A 10,757-nucleotide genomic window follows, 5' to 3' on the forward strand; every position below is an offset into this window, starting at 1 on the left:
AGATGTCCATGTAGTTGCAAGTGGATACAAACACCTTCTCAACCCTCCAACACTTCACCCCAGCAGAACATCTTAGACAGTGGTTCTCAACTACTTTTTGCCTATGGACTCCTTTGAGCGTGATCGTTGCCAGAGCAGCCAACTGGCTTCCATGAGCAAGAGTAGTGGGGGAACATCATAGCTAGGTATTGAGAGGGATTTTTTGGATTTGAATAAATGTAACAAAAGCAAAGTTTGAAGAAAATATTAGCCATTTTTCAGACTTTCTAGGGGTAAGCAAATAGGAAATAATAGTTGTTACCAAAGGACAAAAATTGTGTTACACAGTGTAATCTGATAATGTAGATGTCTGTGCCAGTATGGTAAATGATGTATGTGTGTATGTATGCATGTATATATATGTGTGTATGTATGTATATGTGTATATGCATGTATATATATGTGTGTATATATGTATATATATGTGTGTGTGTGTGTGTATATATATATATATATATACTATCCAGCTTGTTGGTTAATTGCAGCTCCAGTGATTTGTTAATCATTGTTCTTCTATATCAAGTGAGACTAAATTTATCTTAGCATAGGGTTGCCAGTGGATGCTTGCTACTGATGACATTCAAGAAGCAGAAATATGTATTTAGCAAGTCCACCACCACTGCCAGACACTTTTTGCCTGCTACTGATATATTTCTGTAGTTTTTAACACTACATGTCTTTACAAGATGCTTTCTCAAGACGACTACAGCAACTTCCATGTTTTACTCATCTTCGACAATTTGCCAGCAGAAAATTATAATGAAATAATGTGAAATGAACACATTTTATTTTTAATTTCAGTTTAATAAACTATGCCAGAATTGGAGAACATTTGTCAAAGATCAAGCAGCTAAGGTAACATTGTATAAAGAAAGGATATCACAAAATGCATAAGCAAAATGATATGTAGTAGATAGAGGAATAGTTATGATAATATATTATATAATAAATAATTAGTACTGTAAATCCTCGAGTATAGTCCACCCTTGAGTATAATACGCAGGGGAATTTTAGGGGGCTGTACCTCTTAAAAACCTAAACCTTGTGTATAATAGACACCCCTTCTCTGACTAGAGTCAAGGAGGTCTATATAATGTCCTTGGTTTGTAAAAATGTATACGGTAACGTCCTTTATTATTATTGTATATATAACAAAATGCAAACGCTTTTTTGTGCATTTTGTTTGCAGAAAATAAAGAAATAACAGTAATAACGTTTAATAAATGTTGCTTACTGCAAGTTATGGATGATTCTTTTATGAATTCATTGCTTTCAGGCTTAGCTTAAGGTATTTTCGCACCTGACATCACAAAATGCATCTGAATAAACATTGCCGGACAGAAAATAGAGACTCGGACATTGCTTAGAAAATATTTTTCATTTTTAACCTCGTATATAGTATGCACTAGGGATTTTGACCTTTAAATTTTGGGAAAAAAATGCGGATTATACTTGAGGATTTACAGTAACCTAAATATGTTATTTTTTTACCATAATTAAGATGAAAATATTATTGATATTTTGCCTATTTTGGAGTTTGTGCATAGATCTTATGAAGGCATGAAAAATAATGAACTGGGTATCCATACACACATATGCATGCATGCACCAAAGTGATTGGTGTAAATTAAGACAGACATTAACATGCCATCATTTGTATTCTTTCTTAGCTAATATTTTACGGCCTGTTACAATGTGGTCAATGTTTTCCACTTGGTGATTACATAACTGGCATTTATTCCCTGAAGTGGGAAAAATAAATACCTTTATTCACTGAATTAGTATTTGAGGCTTGATCTGGAACAGCTGCCAACAAACTTTCTATTTTACTCTTCATGATGAGTCTTGAATTTCTCACTCTCAGCATCTCTGAGGAACTTTCCATAAAACTGCATTTTTCTCTATTGCTTCCTTTCTTTTACAATTTATTGTATATAATTTTCTTCAAATTCAACGTAAACAAGTTCTAGTTCTTTTGCGATAGGTTCAAGTAGTTCTTTATTTTTTGCAAGATATGGTTCAACTGACAGTTGCACTTCATTTACAATCAGAAATACTTTAAGAGTCAAGACTATTGAAAAGGTTGCAAGACGCAACAAAAATTTTAGGAAAATAAAAATAAGAAATAAGTGGAAATTTTACCGGTGCATGTGTTATATTATAAGGCACAAAAAGAAAATAACTCTACCCAGACACAACAGAAAATACTTTAAAAGTTATCTCCCTTTAACCTTGCATCCCATATATAAATGACCGGCATTTGCTTCTGTCTAATAATGACCTATTCAGCTATGCTGAACATTCAAAGTCATACTATAATTCAAGAATGCAGCAGTACACCACAGGCTTTTTTGAAGTTGACCCACATCCTGCACAGATTAGTCTCTTGATGTTTCACTATTATTTTGTTGATGGTCTTCAATGTCTTTTGAATGTTTATTGCATTCTTTATAGCAGCAGTCTGCTAACAGCAATCTGATCTGCATAAAATGCCTCTTAGTAACAGAGGAAGCTGACTGAGCAATAATTTTTCTACTTCATTTGGATGATTTCTGATTTGACCATGAAAGGATTTCAAATGTTCTATTCAAAGTCCTTGGATCCTATTTGCTCTTGGGGTTCTCCAGTTTGGTAGTGTCTTTTACTGCTTCAGGACATTGTCCCTAGTTATAGAGAATGGTATTTACTTCTTTGTATTGCTCAGTTCCATCTCAACTATTTTGATCTATTCTGCATTTTCATTACATGTAATCAGGCACCTCCCCATTCCTGTTCAAAATACTATCATAGTTTTATTATTGGTAGAATCAAAAAGCATTGGCTTTTAAGATTTTGATTTCAAATCCTGTCAAGATCTACTTTACCTTCTATCTCTGGGAGTGAGAAAATAATGTAACAGTCACAATCTGGGAGTAATTTAATCAAGTGACTTCTCCTTTCAAAATCATTGGCTCTATACCTTAATTATTTATTATTATTATTATTATTATTATTATTATTAAAAGGTGTATTGTGAGTCCAGCATAAAATATAACTTCATATTTAAAAATTAAATGAAGACAAATGGAATCTTTTCAGTTTGAACGGCTGTTTTTAACATAATTTCTAGGTAACTAAAAAATTTTAAACTTCATATACTGGTAGAATGTGTTTATAAAACATCTTTTCTCTTGGCTTTCTTGAGAAAATTGTGTAGTTTGTAATATATTTCGTCTTTAATTTCTTGCATTTCAGCAATTTCAACCAATCAATTACGTCCATTGACGTAAACAACATTCTGTGCCGTATGAATATGTCCCTCGTTTAAGAAACAGATTGGGTTTATCTACATTTGTGAAGAAAAAAAGATACCCTTCCCCCACCCCTAACCCTAAATCTAAAATAGATTGAAATGCAATAGATCGATTCTAGGGTCATAATTATGGGTGACAATTTCATATGACACCGCTAGAAAAAACGGCCATTTTTTCTATCGGTGTCATATGAAATTGTCACCCATAATTATGACCCTAGAATCGATCTATTGAATTTCAATCTATTTTAGATCTAGGGTAAGTTAGGGTTAGGGGTGGGGGAAGGGTATCTTTTTTCTTCACAAATGTAAATAAACCCAATCTGTTTCTTAAATGAGGGACATATTCATACGGCACAGAATGTTATTTACGTCAATGGGTGTAATTGATTGGTTGAAATTGCTGAAAAGCAAGAAATTAAAGATGAAATATGTTACAAACTACACAATTTTCTCAAGAAAGCCAAGAGAAAATGATGTTTTATAAACAAATTCTACCAGTATACGAAGTTTAAAATTTTTAGTTACCTAGAAATTATGTTAAAAACTGCCATTCAAACCGAAAAGATCCGACAAATGAAATAAAATACACTTCACAATGTATTATGTAAATGTAAATTTAGAATAAAGAAAGGAGATGCACCTTCTTATTGCACAGATGGGTATCATTGAAGTGGATTTCTCTTCCTATGTCAGCAATTCAACAGCTGAAAAAGTAAAATGAACAATATATATGAATGTATTTGTGTGTGTGTGTGTGTGTGTGTTTGCGATTTTTTTTTTGTTCAATAGGTATTAATTTTTATCTGATGAAAGTGTTTGTGTGCATGACCATCACAGGTTTTTATGCAAGGCTGGAGAGTTTGAAATGTTAGTCTTCAATAGTTACAAATCAACAGCTGCAAGAAATCCACAGGCAAAGAAAGTAGCCCAAGGAGCTACCATTTTTCAAAAGAAAGGACTGAGAATAGTGATTTCTGAGGGGCCTTGGAGGAGGCGGAATTGAACAGATGAGAGAGACAAATGAATCAGGAACATTGCAGTGGAGATGCAACAAAACCAGTTAGCTCCAAGGAACAGAAGCCATTGGTGAGGTTGTAGAATGGGCAGGAAGAAGAAATAGCATATGTGTGGATCAGAAACTGGAGTGCATTGATGAGCGACTCTGTGCCAGTCAATTAAGTGGTGTTTCTTTAAGATTTATGATAGATACATATGCAGAAGCACAAAAGTAGGAACAGTGCTCCACTGTGAGCCTCACCTGACTTTTATAGAAGATCAGTAGTAGTTTCTGATTCTGAAGTGGAAGTTTGGTCTTTGTGATGAATCTTTTGCTAAGCTGAGGATGTTTTTTTTTTAATTATTTTTTACTTGTTTCAGTTATTGGATTGTGGCCATGCTGGGACACTACTTTGGAGGGTTTAGTTGAGAAAATTGACTCTAGGACTTAATTCATCAGTCTCTTTTGTTGTACTTAAGTTATTGGGGTGTAAACAACTGAAGACCAGTTGTCAGGTAGTGGTGTAGGGCAAACACAAATACACACATACAGATATATATATATATATGTAGGGAGAGAGACACACACACACACACAGATATATATATATATATATATCAGTGGCAAAGGGTGACTAAGAAACCAGGGCATACAGTCCACTCCCCCCCACCGCCCTAAGGTTGATGGGGGAATTCCAAGTGTTCTACCCTCCCCTGTTTTCCACGAAAAGTGTAGTATTATATATGCTTTGAGATATGAGGAGTCTGAAAATGAAAATAGTTTCCCCCTACAATGCACCATTTTGAAATAGTTTGTAAGGCACGAGAAACGTACAGATAACTTTGAAAATTACCTTCCAATGATTTCGTCCAATAGGGGTTATTCAAGCTGTCAACTTTGAGAAAAAAGTCGAAATTCTTTTTGAAGTTTGGAAGAAAATTCGACATTCATGAACTCTTGATGCTGACTGAGCGAGTACTAAATTAAGTGAATGTGTATATCAATGTACAACTTCAGTCAGTGATGCAGCTTTTCTATCTTTACTGACATTGATTTATCCCCTAGACCTTTCTTGAAGCTTTTCCTTCTAATCAAAAAATCACAAAATGTGTGACAGTTAAGATTTCATCCAAAGGTCTGTAGTCTCACCAAACATAACAGCAACAGCTGTTTTTTTTTATCATTGGCTTAATTACACTTTCACTTGTAACAGATATACAATTAAATGCATGCTGCGGCATGTCAAAATGGAGTCTTGAGACAGAAGGGAGATGAGACTTTCCCAAGATGAGCAATGGCATACTGCAGCATGCCATTGCTGAATCAGTAAAACAACATTTTAATTAGACAGCAACAGACTACGTATAAATTTGTTCTTCAGCAATCCCGGAGCTGTTTTCAGATATGGTCCATCCCGTTCGTATAGAAATGCTAATTTTTGTCCAACTTGATGTGCTAAACTGAAATTGCCATTTCTGAAAAGCATTAAAATTTCCAAATGAAACTAATGTAATGCGCTGTTCAAGTGATAAAGTAAGATTGCCAGCACTACCAGCTTCTCTTCAACCTCTTATAGATCTTCTGGAAGGCACTTTCATCCAATCAAAGGATTTTGTGAACAATATCAGACAATACAAACTCTGCATTTCAAATGAGATAGTTGAACATGGATTTATGCTGACATTCAATGTTCAAGGGCAAGTCTATCATCTCATTGGTGTCTCCAACACACACACCCACCACCAGCACCACCACAACAACAACAAACATGAACAGCACACAGAACCAGCAAGGTTACCACAAATGCTAGACTCATCTCATTGGTACCCACAAATGAACAACTACATTTCCTCCAAATTTACTTCGTGAGTGATGTAGGACAACAAACCTGAAGGAGGTGTCAAAACTTCAGACGATGGGCCATGTTAGACGCAGTGCCAACTACCGCAAAGGACAGTATGTCCACCGGCAGCTTTTCAGTGCATTCAAATATCACATATCCCCTACCCCCAATTTCCCATGACAGGTTAGGGCCTGGAATACGATAAATGGAGGCATGACATGCTGCTTTAGTCGAATTAGCCCATCATTTACTCCACAAATGTTTTGTTGTCAATGTTGCACTTTCCCATATCACCTGTTTCAACATAACTGTAATATATATACAATCTATGCAATTTTAATCCCAAGCAACACCGGGTATCTCTGCTAGTGTGTATATATATATATATATATATATATATATATATATATAGAGAGAGAGAGAGAGAGAGAGAGAGAGAGAGATAGATAGATAAAAATGGTAAGACAACAAAAGAATGAAAAAGACCTCGATATTATGCAAATAGAGGAATTTATCTGTAAATGTAATATGTGACAATTATTTGGTAGCCTTGATAAAACTTCGAGTCTTGGATGCCGGGGTGGAAATCGCCGCCGCCATCTTTTCAGTTATCCGACCATTGGAAAAAATGCTATGAAAATGACCGTTAAACGAAAGGAAATTACTGTGTGATGGACCTGTCTTAATAACGGTCAATCACACAGTAATTTCCCTTTGTTTAACGGTCATTTTCATAGCATTTTTTCCAATGGTCGGATAACTGAAAAGATGGCGGTGTGGATTTCCACTCCGGCATCTGAAACTCGGAGTTTTATCATGGCTACCGAATAATTGTCACATATTACATTTACACACACACACACACACATATATATATATATATATATATATATGACAGGCTTCTACATAGTTTCCATCTACTAAAGTCATTCACAAAGCATCAGTTGGTCTAGGGCTATAATAGAAGATACCTTCCCAAGGAGCCATGCAGTGGGACTGAACCCAGAACCATGCAGTTTCAAAGGATGCTTCTTAACCACACAGCCAGTAAAGATGGAGTCTAGCATTTGTGGCAGCCTTGCTGGTTCTGTGTGCTGTTCATGTTTGTTGTTTTTTTCGTTGTTGTTGTTGGTGGGTGGTGGTGGTCGTGGTGTGTGTGTCTCTATGCTGATGAAAGAGACAATATTGGTACAATACTACTGGAGAATGGTTCTGGCAGTCTCTGTTTATAGAGTCTGTGCAGGTCTGGTATGAGATTTAGGTTTGTAGTTGATATATGAACATTAAAGGCAGCAAGCTGGCAGAAACGTTAGCATGTCAGGTGAAATGCTTAGCAGTATTTCGTCTGTCTTTACATTCTGAGTTCAAATTCTGCCAAGGTTGATTTTGCCTTTCATCCTTTCAGGATCGATAAATTAAGTACCAGTTGCATACTAATCGACTGCTCCACCACGAAAAATTTCAGGCCCTGTGCCTAGAGTAGAAAAGGCTGTATAAACGTTGGGAAGGGCTAAAGCGGAATAAAGGGTGGTATCATCTGCAGAGGGGTGGGTGTTCTTTGAGGTGATGGAAAACAGGTTGTTGATGTAAAAGTATGTAAGAAACAAAACTGAAACACAAGGTAATGCTGAAATTAAGTGTGTATGCATCAGAAAAAGCATCATTAGAACATGCAGTGATGGTATCATCTGACAGTAAGCCACTGATCAAAGAGATAAGCGATAACTGAAGCTCATTTATAGACAGTTTTACTAGGAGATTCATATGGCTGATGTAGCTAAACATTTGTTTATGTGAGCAAAACAATAGTGTTTGCACCAAATTTCTCAAAGGTGAGGGTACACATCTCAGAGTTACTGTCCAATTGATATGGCTTTATGAAAGACATAATGATGGCTATTAAGTAGAGAGAGAGGTTGTTGCAGGTTGATGTTAATGACTATCTTCATCTCTTCGGCGATATTGAGAGTGAATGTGGTTTGGAAGAATCTTTTCTTGTGAATGAAGGACACTGCATGTTTCCCAAGATAGAGAAATTGAAGGGTTTGGCAATAATAAAGACTAGTTCTGGCATCAGCCTTCACTGATACACTCTAGTGAAATATATATATATGTGTGTGTGTGTGTGTGTGTGTGTGTGTGTGTGTGTGTGTGTGTAATATAACATAAATAAAGTTAGATAAGGCCACGTTATGGGATTACCCTGGGTCTCACATCCATAAAGCACTTAGTTTTACAGCATACCATCAGATCCCAAGACCTGTTGGCTTAAGGTCTATCTGGAACATGGAAGAGGAAAGGACCTCGCTACCGAATATCAACAATAGCGGAACATAGATGCATATGTATGTGTATCCTCATCATCATTTAACATCCATTATCCATGCTGGAATGGGCTGGATGCTTTGACCAGGGCTAGTAAGTTGAGGGTCTGTACCAGACACCTGTCTGATTTGGCATTGTTTCTAAAGCTGGATGCCCTACCAAACACCAACCACTCTGAGAGTGTAATGGGTGTTTTTACATGCCACTGGCATGGGTGCCAGTTGTATAATACGATTTCACTTGGCTTGATGGGTCTTCTTTTCAAGCACGGCATATTGCCAAAGGTCTCAGTCATTTGTCATTGCCTCCACAAGGCCCAACACTTGAAAGGTGCCTTGTAAGTGCCACCAGCATGGGTGCTAGTTACACAACACCAGAATCAGCCACATTGTCTTTGTGAGGCCCAATGTTCAAAAGGCTCTTTTTACATGCAAACCAGCAATTCTCACTGAAAAATTTACTACACAATTACAAAAGCTTCAAATGAAATAATCTAATACTAAATAGAATCAAGACAAACTGCTTGGCATTCAATATAAAAAAGAAAGCTATACTTAAAAGTAGCAGGGTTCATGAAAAAGCAATACAAGACAAAAGTCATTTATTTTAACATGCAAGGAAGGAGTAAGAAAGAATCCTATATAACTGAAGAGTAATTTGAATTCACCCAGAAATGGCTTCTGCATAAAAAATACTTAAAAACAGTGAATTAAAAGAATCTAATTAATTAAAATTGCATTCATAGTGAAGAGAAAAGAAACATTAGCTTAATGACCAATTCTGATTTAGAAAGGTAGGAGAGACAATCCCAAAATTTAAATTAAAAGTGGATTGGAGAATGGAGTTCAGGGAGACATGCAGTGAAAGTGAGTTGAATCATTGACAAGTACAGTAAGATAACTCTAGAAATGATTCAGCTTTATCAGACTTTCGCGATAAAAAACTCTTAGCATCATCATCACCATCATTGTCGTTTAATGTCCACTTTCCATGCTGACTTGCATTAGACAGTTTGACTGAGGACTGGCAAGCCAGAAGGCGGTTCCAGGCTCCAATCTGATCTGGCAAGGTTTCTACAGCTGGATGCCCTTCCTAATGCCAACCACTCCAAGAGTGTAGTGGGTGCTTTTACGTACCACCGGCATGAGGGCCAGTCAGGTGGTACTGGCATTGACCACACTTGAATGGTCCTTTTTACGTGCCATCAGCACAGGAGCCCTAAAAGGCTAGGAAGTATTAAAAAAATTGTGTAAATAAACAACAATGAATATGGCAGCTTAAAAGAATAGGGTGTTGTGCAAACAACAGATAATACACAAGTGAAAGTGTGTCTCTGGTAATTTTCATTTTTTTAATAACAAAAAAAACCCCAAAAAAACAACCACTCTTACCACTGCCAAAATTAAAATGAAGAAAACATGCAAATTTATAAGCAATCAGAAAGGATAGGAGAAAACAAGAATCCAAAGGTAAAATCAAGCTGTTTATTTAAAGCCCATCACTTATAGATTGAAATATAGAGCAGCAGACAACAGGTTGTTTGCTGCTCTATAAAAGATGTTGTTGAAGCAAGAGCATAACACACTACATGCAACTGATAGCAGCCCAAAAGGATGTTGTATCCACTAATACCTCCACAAGTGGAAACATAAGTCATACTTACTACCCTCTACTGCTAACACCATTGCTAGTGCCACTATTATCATTCTTGTAGGTACAAACTCCCATAAAAGATTTGCATGGTGTTCTCTTCCCAACAGTGAAGAAACTAACAAATGAAATTAAAATAAATCAATAGAAGTCAGAGGGCCCATTCATTATTGATGAGTTGAATAGTTTTTGTTTGCAGTAAGGCTGAATGATAAAATATTTTCTTATGTGTAGTACCTCAATATTAAAAAAATTTCTTTTGTGAAACTAGGGTGTGGTACAGTTCATAATATTTCCTATTCTGCTACCAATACTTGATTGATACTTAATGGATTGGTCCCAGAAGGTTTAAAGGTAAACTAGAATCTTAGTGGGATTTGAACTCAGAACATAAAGAGAATACAACTAAATACTGTTTACATTAACATACAGTCAGAAATTTGGATTAGTTGGGTTGAGAACATTTGATTAAATAAATCTCAGTACTTGACTGTTACTTTATTTTATCTTACAGCCAAGAGTCCTCTGAGTGGTTCCCTCATAGCTACACTGTAGCAATTCAGGCAAAGAACAACCTAGAACAAAGCTAGATTAAAATTATTCATATC

At 36.0% G+C, this 10,757-nt stretch overlaps 1 protein-coding gene across 6 annotated transcripts in view; it reads right to left on the bottom strand.

Moving 5' to 3' along the window:
• Positions 1-1,563: 1,563 nt before the first annotated feature.
• Positions 1,564-10,757, bottom strand: part of LOC115217081 (ribonuclease Oy) — a 53,584-nt gene continuing 44,390 nt past the window's right edge. For 3 of the 6 annotated variants that reach the window (XM_036507395.1, XM_036507397.1, XM_036507396.1), the window contains exons 12-13: positions 10,163-10,267; positions 3,914-4,038 (exon numbers count right to left, since the gene is read on the bottom strand). In XM_036507395.1, coding sequence (XP_036363288.1) covers positions 4,032-4,038; positions 10,163-10,267 — 112 coding nt within the window. In that variant the 3' untranslated portion in view covers positions 3,914-4,031. Of the gene's footprint in view, positions 3,106-3,910; positions 4,039-10,162; positions 10,268-10,757 lie in introns of those variants that run through there. The other 3 variants (XR_005001259.1, XR_005001260.1, XM_036507398.1) reach the window with 3 other exon arrangements.

The sequence above is a fragment of the Octopus sinensis genome, linkage group LG11 (assembly GCF_006345805.1).
Source record: "Octopus sinensis linkage group LG11, ASM634580v1, whole genome shotgun sequence".
Lineage (NCBI taxonomy): Eukaryota > Metazoa > Mollusca > Cephalopoda > Octopoda > Octopodidae > Octopus > Octopus sinensis.